A 26160-nucleotide genomic window follows, 5' to 3' on the forward strand; every position below is an offset into this window, starting at 1 on the left:
AAAGATACTGACAGCTACAAAGACACACAAAACAACAAAAAACATGCAAAGTAACCACAGAGTCACAAAACAACTACAAAGAGAAACCAAACAACAACAAAGAGACACAAAATGTGTGCCAAAGAGATGCAAAGGAACTATAAAAAGACACAAAACAAGAAAAAGGAAAAACAAAACAACCAAAATGAGAAAAGAAACAATACTACAATATACGCATTGGAGACAATGACCTCAGAGAAACACAAAATGACCACTAAAAGATGCTGACAGCTACAAAGCGGCACAAAACAACAACATAAAGAGGCAAAACCAGCCCAAAACCTGTGTGTCTCACTCCTATGTAGAAGAGATGGCGGGATGTTTTGCATGTCTGTGCCCAAGGGTTAATGTCTCATAATCCGTCCTCCCATGTGCTCGATACACCTGTATCAAGATAGAACTATTTTTACAGGGAGAAATCCAGGACAACAAAGTGTCATGTTGTTATCTTTAGCAGGTAATTTGCTGCTCTAATTGCACTTAAGCTAAATAAAGGAGGTCATTCAAATGACTCAGGAATAAATTTAGTGCAAGCACGCACACACTAAAAATGAAATATGCTATTACGTTGGCACCTGTGCCAAACTCAGCACTGCCACTCCATCACATTATGTGGGCTCTTGTGTATTAACACATTTTTGAATATTACTTTTTAGCCATATTCCTTCAGGGACTTCTCTCCAGGTGCCTGTTTCCCAGAAGCGGGCATACGGTGCACTTGGTCTGCACCCGTGGTGTTGCAGTGGGGGTGCTTGTTTTGTTGATCTGTGTTTAATGAAAGTGACCACGCAGAGCAGATTTGGCCATTAGCTCAGCAAGGGACTGTAATCACTACAAGTTGTTTCCCTTTTTTTTCACACAGTTCATTATTGAACAAACAATCTGTGGGGAGAAAAGCGTGTGTACCTGCCATCTTCTTTCTCCCTCGTTTTATTTCCCTCTGCAAGGCTGCACTTTGGAAAGTATTGATTTGGTGGCTTGAAAATAACAAACCGGCAACCGTGCGAGTGGGGTAATAAACAGGCTCTGGGAAAAAAAAGAAAAGCGAAAAAAAAGCACACATGAAGTGTGTGGCCTGAAATAATAATCAGCTACTGTATATGTATGCTCAGATTCAGTCTGCCTGAGTTTATTGCGCTTGCTGCTGTGTACCACCCTCCACCTTTTGGTGGGAGGAAAAAGCACCTGGATCGTAGGTGGGGAGGGTATGGCACAGCGCCCAGGGCAATGTCACTGGACTACATAGACTTGGAGCGATTTGGTTGTGTAGCAGGGTTGAAAAGACCTTCAAACCCCCAGCAGGGTGAGTGTGAGTCATCCAACAGACCTCAGCTCTTGGCGAGTGAAATAAAGTGTGAAGTATGGCCCTGATTGTCTAACTCCATGTTCACACTGATAGTACAACAGAGAACACAGACACACATCACAGACGCTTGATATATTCTACGCTTGTGCATGCACACATATACATAGACACATGGACATGCATCAGCGTCGGCGCCCCAGAGTTTACCGTTATCCTCAGTGATTCTACAGCTGTTAAAATATTTTGTATCTGCACAATGTAGCTCTCCAGATCTTCTTTTCCAACTCGTTTCTAAACCGATAAACACATGCACACACACAAGCTGAATATAAATTCCCCATCACTCATTCACATAAATACACACAGACTCACCAGACTCTAGCCCGTCTGTTTCTATTAATGGTAATCAGCAGGGTAATGATGACGGAGCTGTGACTGTGGCTTACTTACTGGTGGCTGATGGCCATGCTCTCTGACAGCTGTCAGCCGCCATGACTACGCTGCCAGGGCCCTCCTTAGGACTTATTTCAGCTCAGCACATCAGCTGCAACAGCACTTCACACACAGACTTGTTGATTATCAGCATCAGCGGGGCCGGCGTGGAAAGACTCCTCTGACCGCCTGTCTCCTAATGACAGCCACCATGATGGTGGATGGGAGAAAGAGGACACAGCCTGTCACTTTGATTCACGCAACAGCAGCTCCAACTGGGTGGCTCCTCGCCAAAGTCTCGACAGTCGTTATATCCCCTCCTAAATGACATTTAAAGTGTGAAGCAATGGCTGTCCTTGTGGCTCAGTCACCCCAGGCCGGACCCCGGACATGGGCGCTGAACCCTGTGCCAAGTTTTGCATTGAGGTCACAAACCCCCAGAGCAAGTTCTCCTCACTCAGATGCTCTAACTCAACTCGCTGGCATGATTGAATTTGTGGAAAGTGACCTTGAAGAACAATGTTGTCAGTGATCTGATTTATGCCGGATTTTCCTTTTTTTCCGCCGTCTGTTTTGTTTTGTTTGTTAGGTTTTTTTTTTCCTTCTCTGCCGCATTCTCTCTACGCCTCCCTTGGCATGCAAACTATATCTATTACCTACATTCTTTTAAAGCTTAAGGCGATACAATGAATTACCTTTAATGTAAAATAAACCATTCAGAAGCGCTGAGGGGTTGGAGAAGAAATATTGTGAATTTTTCGTGGATCCAAAAAACTAAATTTTTTTTTTAACAACCTTGAAATATTGTTGCTGAATTTATATATCAAACTAATTGCGCAACATCCTGTAAATATTTGCTATAATTGCTTGTACAAGGATACAAGACGGTATTAAGTTACTCAAATTAAAATTCTAAGGGAGCAAAGCAATTAAATTGTACAGTACAGCAAAATAAAATCCAACATTGGTCTTTGGAGAGACTTTCAGATGTAGAAGTGTTCAGTTTTTGGCTAAGTAAAGAAAGATTTTGAGGGACATATGCATAGTAATCGTAACTTGCAGTAGTTGGGTGACATTTTAAGTACATTCAAATCTTTATGTAGTTGATTACAAACTACATATTCATTGCATTCTCCTGACATTTCTTGCGTACAGTCTGGCACATTGCCTCGGCTTCTTGGCCACGGTTGTCATTTAATGAGAGTCCCCTGCTATTTGAATAAAAACCCCTCTGGTTTGCAACCAAGATGTCTGTGATCAAATACTATATGGCTATTAATAGAAGTTTAGCATTTTCCTGATTCCGCCCCAACATTTACTCCATATCCTCTCCTTTAAACATCCTCAGGCTGCCTAGGTGAAGACTGGCCTTTCCTAGTCCCTAAATCAAACACACCTACACTTTAATGAGGAAGAATATAAAGAGTTCTGCACTGGGTTAAAGCACTTTGTAATTAGTAATAAAAAAAATCTGGTGCTCTTTGAGGATGGGGCAAATAGTCACATAAATATAAAACACACAACGACTGGCCAACTCACTCAGTGTAAAAGTCCATGGTACAGGCAGCCAGTCCAAAAATGCATCCGAGGCACTCTGACTGTCGTTAAAAATCCTTTATTATTTCATGGATAAACCAATGTGTTTCAACTGGAGGGTGTGAAATGCATTGGAAAGAGGTGTGCAATTTAAGAGCTCATGTAGGGGTCATGTGACACAGGTCACACTAGACAAAATACGCATTGTGGAGGCTTCGTTGCATTTAAAATCAAGTTTTCTATTATGTACTGATGCTTATTCTTGATGTAAACACACCCCTACATTTTAATTTTTTATGTACCTTCAAGATTTGGATGTGTATTTTTTCATAGAATGCAAGTTAACAAAAAGGACTATTTATTGTCAAGTACGTACCTATCTAATGTTAACTTTTTGGGAGTATGTTTAAGATTGTCACTAAGCTTTTTTCTAATTTTATTTCTCGATTCCTCTATTTCTATGTATAACATTGATTGTTAACATTGATGTTTGATATTGACGTCTCCCTACTGTACACGGGTAACTCACAGCCTCTCCTACTTAAGATGGCTTCTCTTTGTTACAAAACTGTTTGCCTGATGAAGGTCTAGTCATAGTTATTTTTGCAAGTTAGACAGAGTGCAGGAGTCTTTTCTACAATGTAGTTTCCCCAACACTGCTTTACTAGTTCTTCAATCAATGTGGGAGAAAATATGAGAGACAGTGTAAAACTATGGGCTGTATCTAACTGTTGGATCTTGTTGTTGTTGCAGGGGGTGGTATGGTAGACAGGAACCCTGGTGAAGTAACACATATACTGTAAAATGAAACATAGCTTAAAGTGACATTTTTCTTTAAAAACAAGGTCTAAAAGTCTAAAAGTCTAAAATAGTGATTGCCAGTGGCAACTTCTTACAGCAGAATATTGACAAGCAAAAAAAGGAACTGCAATGGGACAACACTTTACTAAAAATTGTGCACTTCTGGCTGGTTTTGCAGTTTTAAAGGAGCAGAACTGCGTGGAGAACGGGAACAAGATGTAACAGCTTGAAAACACTAGATAGCACATGGGTCACATTTTAAGGCTTAAGCTTTCCACATAGGGTATAATAGTTGATTTCTGCAAGGCACGGGCATAATTACCCAGCTGAGAGGAGCTAATGTGCAGTGCATTTATAGTTTTATTCACTCCAGCTTACAGATGTCAGACCGTAACTTTGAAATTGCATCATTTTTAACAGCCTATTATCAGCAAAGAGACTTAGTAGAGTATTCCCTTTGAAATAGATTCCTACAAGCGTTCGCTAGGATCAGTCTAGATGTAAAAAATTGTGGTTAACGTAGGCAGAATCTAAAGCTCTTGATCAACATGTTGTACAATGTGATTGGAAACCAGATATAGCAACATGCCCTTGTATGATGGTGCATTGTTGGCTAAAAAACAATCTTGGCTAAACCCTGAGTTCTTCAGACTCATGCACTGAAAAAAACATGAAGATGGCGTCCTCAAGGCCTGCTAGCGGGCACTACAGTTTTACAAACTACCTTATAGCCTTGTACGAGCTTACTTGCTGAAACCATAATTTCAGATCTACCGAGAGAAACTGATCTTTTCTTTCTTTTACATAACAAATGTCTAAAGTGTTTCTATTTATGCAGCAATATTAGGCACAGCTAAAACACCACATCCCTCTGTGACTCTGTCCACAGTCCATCCGAGAAGTGACAGGCTATGTGTTGGTGGCCCTGAACCAGTTTGACTACCTGCCTTTGGAGAACTTGAGGATCATCCGAGGGACCAAGCTGTACGAGGATCGCTACTCCCTCGCGATCTTCCTCAACTACAGACGTGATGGGAACTTCGGCCTGCGCCAACTGGGCCTGAAAAACCTCACAGGTGAGTGATTGAATTATGTTCGGGTTACTCACGTTTCTCTGTGCTGTGTCTAGTTGTAATTATGAGTGCCTTTTGAGCAAAGAAGTAGCCTGTTAATGAATCATGGTGCAACTTCATCATGAATCCAGATCAAACATTTAACATCATACTCCCTCGCCTCCCAGAGTGTGAGTGCATGTTTATCCTTTCATTCACCACCTGCTGGGAGCTCCTAACAGGTTAGGACAGCTGATGATGAGATGCTTTTACTCCTCAGCCTGAAATTTAGACCAAATGAGTATCATTCAGGAACTTAAAGGAATACTTCACTCACAAAATGATCATTTGTATATCAGTTACTCTCCCTGTGTTACATTAGAATATTGAAGAAAACTGTTTTTCTTGCACACCTCCACAGTGAACGAAGAAAACATGGAGGCCACGTTTAACAGCAGCAAAACTAAATCAAAATATTCACCGACAAACTCACACAACTCGTATAATTCAATTGAATGCACAGTACTTCCCAAACACATGCGTTTGTGCCAAAACCTTACTATTTAATACAGTTTCGCAGAGGAGTAGTGTGCGTTTGAATTCTGCTCATGCTTTCCATCGAGCAGAATTCAAACGCACTCACTTGCCTGGGCATGCTACTCATCCGTGTGTGAGAATGTTTGTACTGACGTGTTTTAAACTGTAATGTTTTAGAGAAATGCATGTGTTTGGGAAGCACTGAGCATAGGACTGGATAAATGAGACTGGGATTGCACTGCACAAATTGTGTGAGAGTTTGTGAGCAGATATTTTTAAGTTTTCCTCATGAATTCGATGTAACACCAGGTGAGTAATTGACATACACAAATGATCAATTTGCGGTCAAAGTAGTCGTTTGAGTTAGTAAGAGCTGATAACTGTCAGATGCTTATTACGGGCCCAGGTTTTGCTTATGCAGTGAGGCACACTGTCCAGCATGACTAAAGCAATCTGTTCCAAAACTTGTATGTAATGTTGATTTTTATAATTGTTGACTCGGAGGCCGTCTCAGCAAATGGAGGCAATCCACACATCAATGCAAGCTTAATGAACTGCGAACAGAGAGCGATGGTCAAATTGAAACAGAATGATATTTCGAAAGCTATTTTTAGACTTTTTTTTTTCTTGGCTTTAAATGCTTCACAGACTCTCTCCTGAAAATTCATTATTCACTTCACTCACTTCATTACCTTGTTTCAAATTGCTATCCTTAGAGTTAATGATTTCAAAAAGGTCTTATAGCTGAATTCAACAGTGATTAGATCCCCTTGTTTAGTCGTGTTACTCAATAGTTGCTTGGTGAAAGGTTGTCTACCTGCTGCTTTTGAAACTATGCAGACTAGCAAAAAGGTACTGGTGTTGTTTCACACTGATCTAACAATAAGTTCGTAAAAATATCCCCAGTACCACTGAGAAAATGAGGGGGGTGCTTTCAAAAAATATTTTGCAAAACACAATAATGGTGAAACACTGGTTGGAGGGTACTTTGTGCATTTGCATTAATACATTGGCCAGTGTGCTGGTAGTTGTTTACTGGCTTCTGTCACCTTGATGCGAAATGGAAACATAGCACACGGTCTCCCTTTTCTTCTTCCAACTGGTGCCGTTATCACAATTAACCCTTTCACACTAGGGATATGATGCTGAGTCGCAGTGTTGTGAAAAGACGTTATCTCCTCTGTTATTTCCAGCCATCGCTCCTGCTCACACACAAAGTGTTTCTCGTCTGATTTACAACCCACTCTGCAATCGACCCAAGCCTGTTTCCTCTGAAGTTGGAGAAGACAGTGAATGTGATTGCTGATAAATAGCGTACTCTAAGTAGGAAAACACTGTGTGGGTGGCTCTGTCTCTTTGTGAACAATGGATCCTTGTGCTGCTGGCTTTCCTTCAGGCGACCTGACCCTGAGGTCAGTAAGAAATGAAGCTTTTGACTTGCAAAAGAGATGTAGAGCTTTTTTTTTTTCTAATACGGGGCTAAGTGGGGCGTGCTGGGGCCAGCCCATGATGTGTGCAACACAAGACCAGAGGTGTTACTCACTCATTTTGAAGTTAAATCCAACCTCGCAAATCTTCAGTGACTGAAAAAAAGACAGTGAATCAATTTGTGTTTTGGTTGAATAACCTTAAGTCCGTGTGTTATCACTAAGCCCTGGTCAGTTGTGTTTAGTCCCAAGGTGCAAACACTGCCATGTTTTTTCCTTTCCTTGCCCTTCAGTGCAATCATTGCATGAATTATTTTGCTTATTATCTTTTACACATAGGGAAGCATGATAAATGAGATTTGAATGATTTATTAGGCAGCTTCACAAAGTGCCATGCATGTCCTTGTTGATGAGGAATGTCAGTAAAATGTGCTTTGAAATTACTTTTGCTGCTTATTTCTCAACGGGGATGAGCTCCCAGTGCAATCAGACTGGACTGGTTGCACACAGTGCACTGAAGCTTGTTTCCAGCCAGTGATGTTTTGGGAGCATAGTACACAAATGTATGAATAAATGTTACATATAAGCATGATTACAAATATGTCCAGGACATTGACACCGATGCAACATGAGAAAGACACTGTCATCAGAATTCAAAAGCACTGGGAAATTACAATTCATTCTGAGACTAAGATTTATTTAGATTTGTGAGGAAGCATAGCACCGAGCTTGTGTCTCCGCTTCCAAACCCTCTTTCTAAATAATTCAATTGTCTCTCATTGTTCTCTTCAACTGTTCCTTCCTGGTGATCCCCCAGAGTCGAAGGAAGCGACACAGCCATCCACGAGTGTGTGTGCAGCACCAGTATGTGCTTGCGCGTTACGTTCCATCTTGTATTTTTCTTGCATGTTGCGCCATACTTAGGGAATTGCGTTTGTCCAGCACCACAAGCAGCTTTTTTTGCCAAGCCGGTCCTCTTCATTGTGGTGCCAAGTTGAAGCCAGTGCTGAGGGAGCCCGGGCTGGACTCTGTGAGAAGCTGCTGTTTGATGTGCCATCCGTGGCCTCGAGCCATGAAGTGGAGGGGAAGTTATGCACAACAGTCATGGCCTGAATCTGCTCTACTTCATAACTCTGACTGTTTGTATTTCACCCTACTATTTTTCATTCTTGCTAACAGATACGATAGAAAAGAATCTGCTCACTTTCTTGTTAAAAAAAAGTGTTAAATGGAGCAATTTGTCTTGTTTCGGAAGATTGTCTTATGTTAGGAGGCTTCACTGTTATTACAGCATGGCAAACAGAGCTCTCCAGTGCTCCCCTCAGTTTCTAGTGATGAAGACTTGACCCAGGATGCAAATCAGGTCCAAATTACATGCAGTCTAATTGTGTCCAGATAGACTGTTGTGCTATTTCTCAGGGTTTATTTCCAATCATAGGTTATGTGTTGCTTCATTGCAGGAAAAAAATATTGACTTTTGAGGCAATGTAAAGTGTAAACTGGGAAGCTACAAATCTTTTGGCCTGTGGCTGCTCATTAATTGGAGGTTACCAGTGTTAGTATTCTCTTTTTGAGTCTGTTAAGCCTTTTCCTCCAAACAGTTTCAATAGGGCTCCAAAAGTAACCCTACAGACATGGTACCTATATCCTAGGTCCACTTAAGGCCCGTTTCCACTGAAGAAGTTCCTGGTACTATTTGGAGGGCAAGAACTTTACAGGAACGTCCTCTCACTCTGCCCTCTCAACCGCCGTGTCTCCACTGAGAGGGCGGAGTAGGAGGAAGGTTCCTGTAAAGTTACCGGGTTCTGGATGTGACGTAATCGTTGCACGACCTGCTGAGTTTTAAAAATGGCAGCTATTTTGTCGCTTTCTGTTGACGTCACATCCCGCCTTGAGTAAATCCAATCAGCACCAAGTAAACCCCAAGCCCCACCCAGGAGTTTTTCGGGGCCGTTCTGAGTACCTACTCCAAGGCAGGGACTTGTTTAGCCCCAGAGTTCCGGAACTCTGTCCTTCGGGGGTGGTTCCTGTGATGCAGACACGCACCAATGGCCCCGGCCCCGTAAAATTACCCCAAAGTTCCTGCAGTGGAAACGGGCCTTTAGTGTTTCCACCGTGACTAGCACTCTTAAATGTGGGTGGCATTGTTGTCACTCACTGCTCCATCCAGCACTCACTGTATTGCCTCATTACCGGTAACACAGATACCAAAAATGGTACCAAAAATGGGAGGTACAGAACGGTTTCATCAGTACCATCCACAACTTTTCATAATGGAAATGGAAAACAGTGTGCCGAACTGAACTGTACCGTACTGCTCGGTGGAATCAGGGCTTCAGACTTCACCTGGTTTTGGATAAGACCTAATCATCCTTGAGTCTATTTCACACTAGACCAATGTAATCTCAATAAACAGATATCTGCAATGCAAAGTCAGTAGGCAGCATTGCAAGATTTTGGTATCCGAAGCATTGTGGTTTCCGTCTGTAGTACTGACCAATCAAGTTTGAGTGGCAGGTTCACGTGTCCACGTGGACAGCAAAAGATGAAGAACACATGGCCCGAAATGCAATCTCGGAACCAATGGCTGTCGTCTGATGACAATTCATCTTTTTATTAGCTTTTTTTATTTATTCATCTTATTCATATGCAGAAATCTGTTTACAGAGATAAGCCAAAAAAGTCAACGGACAGAAGAAGAAGTCTTGGCCTGGATATCTACTGGCTACTCTGGGTTCCCCCTCACCATATTGGCCGTTGCCCCCAGAGACTTATTGACGTCAAACTGATAGCCGGTTTTGAGACAGGGATAGATGGGGCTGTTTGGTATCAGGTCCAAAATTTTGGACCTGTAACAACCTCAAATACCAACTTACTGTATCACAGTATAACAAGAAACTTGTCTTGGAGGGTCCATCACATCACTGCTTTTTGCACAGATGGTCCTGACAGCTAAACAAGCTCTTGCTGGGGGGGAGAGAAACAAGTCACATGTGTCCCAGTTTGTTCTGTTGCAGTTGTCATCATTCTACAGTGTAGTGCTGAGGAAGGATATAAGCCTAAACCATCAGGGTAGATCCACTCCTGTACATCAAGCAGTACATCAAAACTCCTTCCTTCCTTCAAGTGCTTTAGTGAGTCCAAGGCTAGCTGTCTCATTCATTACAAGGCCTTTGATGTTGCTGTCATATTGGTCCACCCGTTCCTCTGCCGGCAGCTCCCAGGCGGAGTGTAAAATGATCGATCCATAAGGAACATATATAAGAGGATAAAACTTATTAACCACATAAGAGGCTAATCGAGGGAAGGCACAGTAAAAGACCCCTTCAGTGCTGAAACCCACCCGCATTTCTGCTCCGGTCGAAATTGCCTTAGGATGAAATCAATTTGTCGCTAGTATATTGTAGCATTGCACTTATTGATTTTTCTGGTGCACTCTCTGCGAGCTGTGAATGGACTCTCTGAATTTGAGGGGACTGGAGGATGGAGTGGAGGAGGTCTCTCGCTGAGCAGGGATAGGACTCCCTCCGATGCACCTTTCAATCAAGCTTAGCTAAGTTATCCTCATGAATATGAAATATAAGGCACAGTCGAGCCGGGAAAAGTTGAGGGATAGTGTGTGTGCAGGGAGTTTATGGGAGTGAATAAGAAATGTAAAAGACTCTCTGCATATATGTGGAAAGTTTAGTAGCGTTGTTTGTTTGATATTACTTTGTGGGGACAAAAATATGTTTAGAAAGTGACATTGTGAGGACTCACCTCTCTTCCGAAGACAAAAAGCTGGTCCCTGGGCCCATTTTTGGTGGCTTTTTTGTGATTGCTGCAAAGAGAAGCTTCAAATAAGAACTTCTTTCTACCTTTTCTCCCCATAGCCGAGCAAGAAAAAGGTTAAATAGAGCCGCCTCCTGACATTTTCAAAGTTCCTAATCTGTATTTTGATGCACGCTGACCCGCAGTGTCTTCCTTCCTGCTTAGGCAAACATTTTCAGCACTTCCGTCTGGATTCACATGAACCCCGGGCAGCTTCTGTGCTTTCACATGGTAATTACAGCCTGCTTCCCTGGCAAAATAATAACAGCCTCAATAAGGAGCACAACACAGATGAGCTTTCTGATTTAACGCATTTTACTGCCCCCCTCCCGTTCCCTCATTTCATCCAGTATCCTTTTTTTTTTTTCTCAGATTTGTTTTGTGTTGTTGATTCATTTTTCTAACCACCCTACGCCTGCACTGCGTCTGTCCAAAATGAAGCATCCAATCTGAGGCCCCATCTGCTGAATGATCCTCTCTCGTCGCATGCATGTACACAAGCCTGTGTTTTACGCCAAGGCGTTATCCACTCCTTCATGGCCCATCTGCTCTCTCTTTATCTACCCCGTTTTCTGTCTTTCTTCCATCTCTTTATCCCTCTTTCCTTGGCTCTGTGTCTGTCGTCATATTTTAGTTGGCTGTCTTGATTTGTTACATTGATGCCTTTCACACAAACGCATGCAACGCAATGTTCGTACCATTTTGTGCTGTTTGCAACACCTGTTTGAGCGCAGTCCTACGGCGCTCTCCAAAGCCTACTGCAATTGTTTGATGGGGGAATCTCTGTGAATGCACGCTATCATCTGCTGAACGTATCCTGTTCAACATGAGGCAGAGAAAGGATGAGATGGGATGGGGCAAGGTGAAAGGGACGATTTGTGTCAGTGTGTTTCCCCCAGACATGGGACTGCTGAGAGGGGGGACATAAAATTGCCGCCTTCTTCTGATCCCTGAGACTTCCATTCACCGTCTAACTACTAGGAGAAGAAAGAGCAATTCTGCCACAGGAGGCAGGCAAGATTGGTTCAGCGCACGTCACCAGAATTTAGTCGAGTCTCTTGCCTGGCAGCCCACAGACCTCAGGTCTCCTTCAATTGTGTGTCTAATTGATTACTTCCCATGCAATTACTCCCGTGTCACACTCAATATTTCACCGCTCCAGGAAGGGGGCAAGAGGGACTTTCTTTTTGAAGGACGACATTCATATTGTCACATTTGTGAGCCCCTAATGTGGATCGTGAGGAGGCACATGTTAAATTGGAGTCCGGAACGGGCCATCAGTGGCGGTTGGTGCTAATTGATTGCTCTGTAATACCACTGTGTGACAGAGATAGTGAGACTATTAGCGCCAACAGTTGGGTTTTTTATGCCTGGGGAACAACGGGGCTGAATTTCTTAAAAAAGTTTCTTTAAGCAGTTTTGTTTATCTGTGTGCTGCACAAAGCTAACATGGCAGAATATTTTTACAGTTTACACACTTTAAGTTAAACTTTATGTATTCCTATACCTTTTGCTACATTCGCCTACGATGGCCCTAATTTTTCCTAGGTCGCAAAGCAAGAACCATATTTTCCATAATGTATCACTTTAATAATCGTCCACCCAGTTTTTCATATGTTACTTCCTTTTTTATATGTAAAGTGTAACCTAGACAATTCACTGAATTATATTGCTCTTGGGCCATCTGTATATGTCGCTTACAGCATTGCCTTAAGGTTGCTGTGTTGCTTTTTTATGCCTTTGTTATTTATTATTATCTTTAATAGTGCAATGTTTGAGATTTTATAAGCAGAAAATAAGTGGGCTTTATGAAATATTAATGGGCAACACCAGCACAACCTGAAAGGAGAAATAATAATACGAAACAGATCTTTGCCAATTAAAAGAGTGTGTGTGTGTGTGTGTGTGTGTGTGTGTGTGTGTGTGTGTGTGTGTGTGTGTGTGTGTTTGTCTCTGTATGTTGCATATAATAAATTACTGGGCTAAGGTTTTTGGTCAAAATTCCCTTGTGGCAAACCACGTTCCTTTTTCCCATATACATACTACAAGACTTATTTACTAAGTTTAAACAGCCATTAAAGCAGCCATTATTATAACACCCCATGTCTACTGCATTTTCCTCTTAAACTCTGTCAGATAATCCCCTGGCCTTTCCCTAACCCTGAAGCAGAGAACAGGAGACTATAAGAACATCTTGGATAAAAGGTAAAAGGCCTTTAGAAAGAGAGATCAGTGACCATAGTTGTTTGCTACATACTTTATACGATGCAAGGATATGAAACAAACATAATCCTTGTGAGCTTCATGCTTGTATTTCAGGTTTCCACTAGATCATGTTTTTGTACTTTCAAGTTCAAAAAACCTTTATTTTCCTCGTACCGTCTGTGCTGGAACACGTGGATTCACCCTCTCTCTGAAACGCAGTTTTAGCACCTGTATCTTTAAGCCTCCTTCAGAAAAAAAGTCCCGTTTGCTCTGATTGGTCAGCCTTTACGGGTCTTCACATCTCTGTGTCTCTGCACCTTCACTGCAGTCAGGGAATGATTGTAAACAGAGAGAAAAGTGTCACTATCTACTGTAAAAAAAAAAAATCACAGATCTAAGCTTCTAAACACAACCAGACATGTTCCAGCAGGACAGGCACAACCAAGTTCCTACAAATGTTTCACAATAAAAGTCTATTTAGAAAATGGAGGGATTCTCTCAGCCGAGGTTATAAGGGGCTTTTAATTTGAAAGAAATTCAGGAAGTGTTGAGTTTGAAATGACGGCACGATATGTTAACTTTATAAAGACAACGGGAGCGGATATAAAGTAAGAATATAAAACACAGAGGGATTAATAAATAACGGACCATCTATAATGTAGTTTGTTTCAAATGAAGCTGGGAGCCTCTGCAGTTGTGGTGAGTAAAAGCTCCGCCGATATTTGTTAATGTTATTACTTTATGTCCGACTCCACTATGAAAAAATAACATTGTTTGCTAGCTTGATGCTAATGACAGTAACTCACTGGGTTCCCCCTTTTACTCTGTGTGGTAACATCCCTAGAGGAAATATTAAAAACGCTGGGGTGTTGTTGTCATACAGTTGTCTACGGCAGCAGATTGTTGTGTGTTTCTACTGGTCAAAGTGACGGCTGTAATGGGAGAACTGGATCTCAGTGAAGGGCAAGTGGTCCATAACTTTAATTTTGGAGACAAAAAAAATGTAGGCTTAGCGCCCTGTGGTCCATTGCCCAATAGGAAATGTAGAATACTCAAAAGTACTTTAAAAGTGCTTGAGTTACTTTTCTCAGGGAGTAACGTTGGAAGTACTTTAAAAGTACTTGAGTTACTTTACTCAGGGAGTAACGCAGTAAAGTAACTGGTTACTTTTAAAAAAAAGTAACGCAATAAAGTACTTTGATTACTTTTAAAGTAACCCATACCCAACTCTGGTAGCAGTGTAGGCTATGTAGTGTAAACTCTTGCAGTAGCGTGCCTGGAGCATGACCATATAAATCTGTCACATCATCTTGTAGCCATAGTAGAAAGTAAACTCATTGGGGTTACTTTTACATTTGTGCTGCAACTGCCTTTTTGATCACCAACTCTGATCTTCCAAATTGTTAAATATTGTACATTTTAAATGCATGTGAGAAAAACACCTTAGAGTGTTTGAAAAGATATTGTTAATGGTGTTTTACCTCTGAAAAGGAAGTCATGTTTTGGGTTGGTTTGTTTATTTATATGTCAGCAGGTTTATATAAAAATCTTTTCATTAAACTTGGTTGATGGGTGCAGCATGGGCCAAGGCAAAACGCATTAAAGTTGGAACAGATCCGAATCACAGGGCGGACACAAAAATGATTTGTTACTTTTGTCAACATTGCGAGATAGGACATGCGGCCCTGGAAGAGGTCTGTGCTCTACGGTTGCCCTTTTAGTTCTAGAAGTTGTTCAGAAATAAATAACGAGCAATGCTTTCTTCTATTCTGGGGACCATTTATGACTTTGTGTTTTTATGCATGCAAGCATGCTAGTGTGTGAATACATGAGTACAGTGCTCATACTGTATGTGCTCTATGTGCCTGTCTCCACTAAATAATTCACATTGCCTAAGCCCATGATTGCATTAGGGACCAACTCAGAAGGACTCTAACTATCCTCACTGATTAGAAATATTGTCCAGCCCAAGCCTCCACCTCTGCTTCACCTTTTGTCAGCTAGAGAAATATCCAGTCTTGCCTAAACATGACTACATACCCTTTATTACCAATTTGCCTTCCAAAATGAACCTCTACGGCCTGCTGGAAGGGAGAGTCGACTTTCACCTCATTAAAAGTTAAAGTAGGCGTGGAAGGAATTTTAATGCCAATTAATAATCAAAACACAGTCCTCCTCTCTTTTTCTCCAACATTTCCATCCCCTCGGGCTATGGCTTAGATCAGGCAAAGATCTAGATGTAAAAACTGGCTCAAACACCAATAGGACGCTGTTCACTTTTTTGAAATCTTGTCTGAATTCTACCCTGTTGTTCAAGCAGACAACAAGGGACAGGATGAGTGTGAATATGTCTGATTGAGTATGTGTGCTGGGGATTAATTTGCTTTATAGGTTATGTAAATTGCCATGTGTTTCTCAGCGACTTGAACTGTGCAATGATTTAAAGCAGACACTGCTTCTATAAAGTGTGCAATAAGAATGTAGTCACTATTTGCTGTGTTCATATGCAGTCCTTAAAGTTAGGGGAAAAGGCAGTGTGTAGTCAGCAGACTGACTCTTCAGCAGGTGTCATTTCTAAACTTTGGCTGTTTGAACAGAGGTGCTCGATGTCTCCACCTCAGCTACCTCAGCTAGCAGTCCTCTCCACTGCACTGCCAATCATTCAGAAGCTGGACTCACTCACTTGTTCACTTAAATAGTGTTCATTGTCTGGGTTTTTCTTGAGAGGAGAAACTAAAATGTCGGATAATGTGCTGATTTTTCTTAAGCATCTAGAGGAGGATTTAAATGGTTGACCATTGACATTATCCATGAAACATTCCTTTTGATAAGCTGACTCAAATTAACATTAATGTTATTACAAAGCACTTGATGATGTTATGTTAGCTATAAATTGCGTGCTGGCCTGAATGTTTTAACAGTTTGCCCCAGGTGTTTTGCTGCTGCTGCTTGTCTAATTCTCAGTGGCATAAAGATGAATTTCATAAATCTGTTTCTTTCAAAAAAAACGGTGATGTCTGAAAACATCAGACAGTACATCACTGAATGCTGATGCTTCTTATTAGCAGCAGGGTAACAGACCAAGCACCTTGGGGTGCTTTCAGAGAGTTGTCTTGCTTTGGTCTGAATCAGGGACTAATTTTGTTACAAAGTTGTATAATTGTCTAGAGTTGGTTCGAATTCTCACGGCAGCATTATAAATGGACCAGATAAAATGCTTGCATAAGAAAGCTGCTCATGATTGGTCAGAATTTCCATGCAGGATAAACGCGACACTTTCTAATGTCACAGTGGAGGGACAACTACGCAGGTTCAGCACTGGTCATCGTGTACTGTATTGCTTGCATTGTTCATTTTAGGCAAACCACACTTTGAAAATGAGGCACGGCTCCAACTAAAAAAAAAAAAAAGTTTTGCATTGGATGCCCCAAGTGCACATATTAAAGCAGTACAGGAGGAAGCGCACATTAAAGGGGAACTACTGTGTTTTTCAACCTGGGCCCTATTTTCCGAACTACTTTTGTCTAAATGAGTGATAGGATGTTCAATATTTGATATTTCTCCAGTACGAAGCTAGAGCTGACCTGCCTGCAGCCCATGAGCGCGTGCTATATTAAATAATAGGGCACTCAGACCACGTCAAACAATGTCAAAATACATCCACTAAAAGTGCATTTTTTCACACAGATAAGCTCGGATTGTTAGTATAATTATCCGACAACATAACGGAAAGGAGAAATGAATGTCTGTGTTTACCTTTAGCTGGAATCGGACATATTTGTTGTGGCACGTCAAAACACTTCCTCTCCCTGCTCCCTCTCTCTCCTCGTCCCTCTTCAGTGAGCTCTGTGTTCGTGTACGTCTGCGTACTCCGTGTTCAAATAAATACGGGCGGTCATCAAATTCAAATGGCTCATCCAGATCCAGTTGGTCAAAATCGGGTAAAAATTCAGCCATGACTACTCCAAACAGTCGCATTTGTAAGCTCGCTCCAGCGGTAACTTCCTGCAACAACACAAGTCTCGCGAGACCAACTGCCATAAAACACCATAGACTGTGTAGTAAAACACCAAAAAAGAAGAAGAAGAATCTCGCGAGACCTGAGATTTCAGAGCCAGACTTTTACTCTCTGAGTGAGTGTTTTGACTTGCCACAACGAACATGTCCAAATTTTTCCCCAATTTTGACCAACTGGATCTGGATGAGCCATTTGAATTTGATGACTGCCCGTATTTATTTGAACACGGAGTACACGGACGTACACGGATGCAGAGCTCATTGAAATTGAAGAGCGGACGAGGAGAGAGAGGGAGCAGCAACAGGCAGAGGAACATGTCTGAATCCAGCTAAAGGTAAACACAGACGTTCATTTCTCCTTTCCGTTATGTTGTCAGATAATTATACTAACAATCCGAGCCTATCTGTGTGAAAAAAATGCACTTTTAGTGGACGTATTTTGACGTTGTTTGACGCTGTCTGAGTGCCCTATTATTTAATATAGCACGCACTCACGGGCTGCAGGCAGGTCAGCCCTAGCTTCGTACTGGAGAAATGTCAAATATTGAACATCCTATCACTCATTTAGACAAAAGGAGATCGGAAAATAAGGCCCAGGTTGAAAAAAATTAGTTCCCCTTTAAGAATAACATGATCATAGTTGTTTAACCCAAACAATGCGTAATGCAACTACAGGTGGTTCAGATCGAGGTCGGAACACGTTCTCACCAAGGAAAAAAACGCACCAGCGTTTCTTTGTAACCGAGACCACCTCTTCAAGAAGGTCTCCGTCTGGTTGTTATGGTGCGCGCCCAAGTGTGATTGGTGTGTTCACACCTGCCTAAACGAACCGCACTTAGGGGGAAAACTAACTTGAATTTGGAACCAAACAGGGCAGGTGTGGCAGCACCCTTAAACGCCTTCTGAACAGAAGATACTTTTGGGCAGTGGAGGATACTGCTTTACTAATCACGAACAGTGTGGTTCTACATGCACATGCAGGTTGTTGACTAGGACCTTGCATGAAAAAATAGCAGGGTTTCCCACACGTTGATTTAATTGTGGCGGCCTGTCACAATTAAAATGTCTGCTGCCACGTTTAGATTTACTATTTTTGGAGCTTAACCATTCATTAGGTGCACTGTTCCAATAAATATATTTAAACTATTCAGTTACTCATTGCACCAATCTCTTGGAGTGCAGATCTTTTTTTTTATAATGTACAGAAAAAGCCATTTAAACCAGATTTTAGATGCCATTTAGAACAGCTTGAGCATCACTAGTATTCTTCTCTGAACCATTTCTAATAATCTAGATAAACTTTGATCAAACACATCTTTTTGTGAAACCTGTACCTATAGTCTGCACAACATGAGAACTTATTCCTATATTGATAGTGTGAACACTGCTTCATCACACTACACAACATTCATATGGCAACCTGAGGTGGACAAATGCTCACAAATAAACAACAAATACAAATGAAGGATGTCACCCTTTTATAATTTTTTGAGTTAGACTTTCCTTTTTTGTCCACTCTGTGCTGTAGCTGCGTCTGTCTATTCATTATTTGGTTTTTGAAAAGTCTGCCATCAATGTGATTGCAGATTCAAAACAAACACTCGCTCTGTGATTGTCATGTTCAGTTTCTGTCATTGACTGGCTGTCATCGCGGCTTTACCATGTCAGTGCATAGCTGTGCAGCCTTGACATGCATTTCTTACTTTGATTCTGAAGGCCAGACTGTGTTTCAGACAGGTCTTTGATGTCAGAGGCGCTCAGTGCTCATCTCAGAGGAGGAGCAAAATGAGTGGGAAAGCAAATAAAATAGGAGCTGACTGGCAGCTCGGTGGGTCTCAAAAGCCACTGAGGAAAATGTCACTTTCTATCAACTTAGTTATGAGGCCTAAATGGACACCTGCGGACTCCAGGTGATAAAAGGTTTCCACTGTTGAAGACGTGAGGTGTTTAACATTAATATAATCAAGTTCTGAAATCAGTGTCTTCTTAAGTGGTTGGTGTATTTGTCAGCTTTGTTCTTGTAGTTTTTTGTTGGCCTTGGTTATCATTCTTGCCATCCATTTTGACATGAAGAATGTGTTGCTTTACAAAAACTATTGACTTTGGGTTTGGGATAGTGTTTCATCTGTGGATCTTTTAGCATATCTTCTACACTGGCAAGATAAAGAATACATTTTTAAACAGCTGGATAAAAGGCCTGATTGTGCTTTCCACAGGTTTAAAAGAAGACGTGCTCCCAAAACCAATTTAATAACCTTGCCTCAGTGCCGACACACACATAAACACACAGATTACCCTCCAACGTTACGACTCCTCCCCTTTCTCCCCTGGCAGCTTAATAATTAATATGCTTATTTTTTGCCTCTTAGGCCGAAAGCCTTGGGTAAGTGGAGCAGCTATTGATGGGGGCAGCGGTGGGTAATGGGACATGAAAAGGACTTTTCTGTTCATCTCAGGTCCCCATGGAGATATGGTGGGTGTTACTATATGCAACACCAGGCATGACTTCCCCATTTATTTTATTTTTTTTTAAGCGTTCCCTGACTTCTCTGCCACCTCTCTGTGGTACATTTATTTGTTGTGGTGCTAAAAAGATCTGGCTTCCATCAATAGTATTTTCTCTGAAGCTCTGTGTCAGTTTCCACCACATCTACCAGGTGTTGCCTCTTTGATAATGTCATATTCAGTTTTTATTATAGTCTGTTATTGCAACAACCAGGCTGGGAGGCCCATTTTATTGCCCATACACAGACATCGCTTTGGTCATGGAAGGGGTCTGAAAGCATTTGCTCCACAGTTGTGCTCTGAGACAATGTAATGTTGGCTGACATCACACACTGGGTGGGCAGTCTTACCTTGAGGACAGTGAAGCAGATAAAAACAGCAGGAAATTCAAGTGTTTTTGGACAGGATGTTTGAAATATTTGCCAGCTTTATCCTTTGATATTAAGGAGACTCAAAGGCAAAGTTAGTTTATGCAAGAGGGTACAAATCAATGGCCGTCAATGAAGGTAAACTCCATGATGGTGAAGACCTGCTCACACCAGTAGCTGCTTTGTCATTTAAGCAGTTTGCATCTTGAATGATAGTAGACCATTTGCAAACAATCCATTTGTTCATTGGTAGTCACTACAACTGTCCCCTGAAAGTCCAGGCAGATCGAGCAGTCTTTGTTATTTATTCATTTGTTTATCAGGCAGCTGCAGACACAGAGGGTCAGAAGACAGCCTTTGCCGATCAGGCTACAAGATAACGTTTTTTTCTCCCTTCTGCTCGGTGGTGGTGAATATACAGTTTTCAGCTACTTAATGCAATAGCGTCTTTGGCTTTTGTTTGATATCTAGTGTTAGCAAAAAATTTAGTAGCACATTTATGCGCACTTAGCTTGGTTACTGTATCAAGGGAAATGTCACTGTCTCCCTGAACGCCCCACTGAAATGTGTTCAACCCTCAAACTCTATGTAGATAAACAGGAACAAATAGTCAGATATTTGTATTGAAAAGCCTCATCTGATTCAACTGATATAATTCTGTCGGGTTCAGCTCTAGTATTACAATTTTTAGTGTTGACACAGAGTGTGACATTTTATCCAGTGCAATATTTGGGAAATGTACCATTAGGTCTCAACTAGGCAACATACAATGCATTGGACATTTTGGTACCTACTTTTGTGTCACAAGTTTGGACTTTCGGCCAAGTGCTGAAAGTGGCAATTCCCTGTGACAGCTTAAACTGTCTCATAAAAAAAACTCCCAGGCCCCCCTTTTTTCTTTTTCTTTTTAAGCTATAGCTGTATTGCACTATATTTTATATTACTTACAAAGCATTCAGTCTAACCTTTTGCCTAACTTGCGTGCAACCTGAGGTGGGTAGGCAGGTGAGGCACCATTATACTATCCATATCCCTGTTTGTCCCTCGTGCATGCGTTCCAAGGGTTAGGTTATGCTAAAAAACATAAGGCCTGAAAGAATGAACCGCTGTCCCTGAGGGAGCCGGTGCAATAATCATTCAGTATATGGATATCCGCACTTGTTTTCTGAGTCTCTCCTGGAAGGCATTTGTAGTCGCAAAAAGTTCTGGTAATAGTTATGTATAATGACAAAATGGGAGCTTGAGAGAGAAGTTGTCCAACAATCTAACAAGCAGTTGTGATATCTAAGCATGGTGTTGCCTTAACCCTCCCCTGGGAAGTTGGGGAGAGGTTTGACATACTGTACATGGCCCGTGGTGATGGTAGCTGCTCCAGCTGGTAAGCCTCCTCTGGCTTTGCCCAGCGCCCTTCTTCATAACAGACCTAGGCTATGGAACCAACTACTTATCACACCTGGCCCCCCCTTGACGGCACCACTGGCCGCGCACATGTGAGTTATCAACGGTGATGTGTGTCGGCTTCGTTGAGTGTACCAAATGCAGCACGATGCTGGTATATGACAGCAAAAAGACGGGGACCTCGACACTTAAGAGGCACATGATGAAGGCTTGCCATGGAAAGAGAGACGAGAGTCAGCCTTCAATGTTCACGTTGGTATCCTTAAAAAAAATGTTGGGTTTAAACCAGGCTTGGGCTCATAATTACAGACCTTCTTGGGACGGGACGGGACGGGACGGGACGGGACGGGACGGGACGGGCTCGGACAGAACATGTACAGGCTTGGGTGGGGTCGGGCTGGATTTTTTGGGCCCGATCTAAGCTCTACCCTTGGGTAAAATAAGCACTCACCCTCTGAACTCTAAAACATTTATCTGGCTCAAAGACTTATCATAACTATACGATATCCCCTTTTCACCGAAATTAGCACATGTACACAGGTTTTTTAAACATGGGTAAACCCGCTAAAAATAATCTATAGACTCCTTTCCCATTGCGGTAAGACCAGAGCTTCGTGCACAGCTCTGCAGCAGTGTGTCATGTTCAACGTCACAGACAGGCCAAGTTTAGTTACCAGTAGAGATGACCATAGAGACCAGTGAAAATGTTATGGTGTATACTTCTTTTTATATCTATATCAAACTTATTCAGTCTCTCTCTGAAACTCGAGGCAGACTCAGTTGGATCGATGTTCGAGTGCTGCTTGGGTGGAGACACATGATATTTTGTGCTGGCACGTCATTGCATCTCACCGGTAGAGGAGGTAAAATTAGCACGTTCACCTGGGTGATGTGTTCCCATCGATTCTGATCGGAGCTGGAGGCGAGTGAATGCCGATCAAAACCACTGCATTAAATGGCCAGATGTTAGTGGGTGTTAGTGGGGGGTTTTCTGCAGCAGGAAATGGGCTTTATTATAATAAGAAATTTAGATGTTGTGCAGCTTTGGCAGAGTGCGCTAAATGCTCTGTAGTTCCACTTTAAATCTACTTTACAGTCTTCTGGGTGGACTTTCCCACCTTGGCTGATTCACACCACACACAAGTGCTCTGTGAACACAGTGAGGGCAGTGGCCTGTAGTGTGTTACTGAATGTCTCTCAGTAGGCCTGGAAAAACAAGGCCTCAGTGACGTGTTGTTGCCTTAGCAAATAATGCACTGAGTGAAGCCAGCTTCCTCTTTGGTAAAACCGATATACTTGGTATGCTTGTGGTAAGATATGCTCTCTTTCCTCCCAGTCTTTCCATCTTTCCCTCTTTTTCTCTCTGCCTCTCTCAGACCCCGTTTTTGTTTTGTCCATTCCAGAGAGCGTGGCTCATTTTAATTCAGCTGGCAGGCTGATCACACATCAGCCTTGATAAGCTAAGTGGCCCTCAGCAGCAGCAATTGAAGGTCCTTTTACTCTTTTTTAATCACTCACTTGTTTGTCCCCCATGGTAATCTTTCCTGTCTTACTTTTTTTGTCTCTTTCCTCATTTGTTTTCATGGTTTTGTTTTTCTCTCATGCTTGTAGATTTGTCTTATCTCAAGGTATTGTGATATGATTTTCTCCTCCTCCTCCTCCGCCTTACCCATAAAGCTCAGATTACCAGGGTTTTATCACAGTTTAAGTTGAAAATAAGCAAGGATGCCCCCCCTCCATAACCATTCTGTCATGATTTTATTTTTTCCCTCTTCTCATCTTTAAGCAGATGCTTTTCCTTGCTCAGTTATAATTCCATAATCCCCAAATCTCAGCCATTTTTCATAAAGACTCATAGGAAACAATTGCGTGAGGGATGGGCCAAATTTAATCAGCAGCCTGTGAATGCAATTATCTTGGTGGAGGAGAGGCGTATGTTTGGGGGATGGGGGCCATGGCCGACGCCCTCGTGCCATCTACTATACCTCAGCAAGGATCTCGGCAACATATCTCCTTCAGAGTGACACAAAGGATAAAGAGGACATGTTGTGTCTAAAATTAGATCAATGTATCAATTTTAAAGATTGAATATTAGCAAAATTTGTCTATCAATTGTTTAATGCAATCCATTTTTATCAAGCTCAGTTGTTATTTGTACTGAAATTTCCTTATTTTGAGTTTGACATGAGCCACTGCTAGAGTACAAACAGTGCTTAGTTGTTGTATCAAGAGAAACAGTGGGTGAGTTGTGATGTAAATTATCAGATAATACCAAAGGTTCTTATTTTGCAACTTATTCAGCATGATCAGTACCTATTTCAGATCTTAATATTTTGCTGTATCCTATGTCCAGTGTCCAGTTCTTTTTAAACCTAACATCATTTTATACCCATGCCCAACTACTGCTGTGCATCCAGGCAGTTATTTCTTCTTATGTCCCCTCACAGACAGCCATTTCTCACACGTCCTCTCTCTCCATTTGTTGCTACAGTTTTATCCACAGCCCTACACCCCTCAAGACGATTTATGTCTTCTTCTCCACTGTAGTTTTTTTTTCCCCCCTTAGTCTCAATGTCACTTATTTTCAGCTGCCTTTAAGAGAGGTTTTGCAACTTGTTTTCCACCCAAACACTTAACTGCCAGGCAGGGAAAAATAGAGCTTTAAGTTTCAATGAAATAACAGGACTTGGTGAGACTAACAGTTTCAAATTGAATGTTTTTTTCTTGCATTGAGATGCAAGAGGTTGTCCATTGCCCCAAAATATGCACAGCGGTAACGTGGCACTGCACACGTGATGATGCCCGCTGCAGCGGTCACTCAGACATGAATGTCAGTCACCGTGGTAAAATTAAAAGTGCATTTAATGTGTGAGACCTGTGTGTCTCCACATATGGCAGAAACCTTGCAGATGCATCCTGTACATACTGAACATGTGCACACACAAAAACACTCATCTATAGCTGTGTTTTTCTCTCTGTTCAGTCTTTAATATCTTCCTTTTTCTTCCATTCCAGTTTTATTTCAATTTCCCAACATGGTGTCATCCAGTTGTTTTGGTCTGACGATGCTTTTCTCTCCATAAACCTTTGCCAGTTTGTCTCTTTCTTCTACCAATCCATCAATATGAGACACATACACACACACAGCCCACGCTGCTGCTCTTGACCGCAGTGTGTTCAGAGACAGTCAAATCCCAGCGCTGCCATCTCTCTGGTGAACCTCTCGCGAAGCGCTTTTATGTAGTCGAATTAATGCAGTTGTTCTTTTCAGGTCAATAGTTAAACACATAAAAGTGCAATTACATTTGAATGGGTACCACCATTTTGCTTGGGGACTGCGTTAACAGTGTTAAAACTGCATGCCGTTCGTGTGGGAGGTGCTCTATTCATTGACCTTAAAGGAGATACGAAGTTTGTGATGCATGCTGCCAGACATTTCACACTATAGAACTTGTATTAAGGAATTCATTGGTTAACAGGAGACTGAATTGGTCTTACTGTTCTATTCATGTGTATTTAGAGGTAGACCAGGTAATAAAGCATTACAATTGTCGAGTCTGCCTAGATATAAAAGTGTGCGTTAGTTTGTGTGTGTTGCTCTGAAAGAGAAAGGGCCCAATTTGGTGAGATAGCCCATATAAGCCTTAAAGTTTAGTTCTGAGTCAAAGATGATACCAAAGTTTCATTAACTTAACATTGCAGGTTATCACATACGTATGGCGTTCCCATGAGTCTGAAATACAGTGATCTGTGACGGTCTCATACGCATGTGTGGCCAGCAATGTCCATCAGTCTATGGTAAGAGACTCCTTACTATCCTTAAGTGTAGACTTTATGTTTTTTTTATGTTTTGAGATCGTGGTGCAACCTAGTTTTCTATTATGGCTCCAGTTCTATCATGAAATTCTGCAACCCTTCCCTCAAAACAATACCAAAGTGCGGTATATCCTTGCATATAAATCTTGCTATTTTGGCGGTGATGGCATATTTATGAGCTTCTGGCAAAGGGCCTGCTGAAGTTTAGTGTGTTGAATAGTAGACAGTCAGATGAGGTAAACTTGCCGATGTATTGCTCGAGTGGCAAGCTAATGTTAGCAGGTAAGTCCACAGATTTGTCATTGTTGAGTAAGAGTGTTGCTCTGTACAAAGTCAAACAGCCTTGACTTTGTTTGTTACTTTTCCATCTATGGTGTACAACCCAAAATACTTCCATATGCTGCTTTTCAGATGTTTTGGTGTTGTGATTGTCGGCCTAGGACAGCCAGTGTCCTCCATTCCGTAGCAAACAATGCGATAATTTGTTCAGCTTAGTTTACTGATGGGTCAGTATTGCGCGCAAGAGGTCAAGCTGATCATGACATTTTGGGGCACCCTCTGCTGGCTCACAAGGCAAAGTACTTCAAATGGTCTGCTGCACTCATAGACAGCAAATTAAGAGTCTGTTCCACTTATAGACTATAAAGTTTTAATTTGAACAGGTCATTACAGTTTGAAAATAAACTAAGTTTGTACGAACAGTTGAATTTTGAACAAGAAGTGACAGCCCTATTGCCTAATGGCTATGTGAATGTGTTAGATGATTTATATTTGTTGAATCTGATAACCCATAAGTAACATTTTATTTTTATCCTGGTTCTACTGTATAAACTTTTTGGGGAATCCAGAAACTAATATCTAAAATACACCTTAAAAGACTATCAATTTGGCACTTGTCTTTAGGACTCAGC

General features: G+C 41.7%; 1 protein-coding gene across 2 annotated transcripts in view; it reads left to right on the top strand.

The window, feature by feature from the left end:
• Window positions 1–26160, top strand: part of erbb4b (erb-b2 receptor tyrosine kinase 4b) — a 476392-nt gene that overhangs the window by 255884 nt on the left and 194348 nt on the right. For both annotated transcript variants that reach the window (XM_050048517.1, XM_050048518.1), the window contains exon 3: window positions 5004–5190. In XM_050048517.1, the coding sequence (XP_049904474.1) occupies window positions 5004–5190 (187 nt within the window). The remainder of the gene's footprint in view (window positions 1–5003; window positions 5191–26160) is intronic.

The sequence above is a fragment of the Epinephelus moara genome, chromosome 7, assembly GCF_006386435.1.
Source record: "Epinephelus moara isolate mb chromosome 7, YSFRI_EMoa_1.0, whole genome shotgun sequence".
NCBI lineage: Eukaryota > Metazoa > Chordata > Actinopteri > Perciformes > Serranidae > Epinephelus > Epinephelus moara.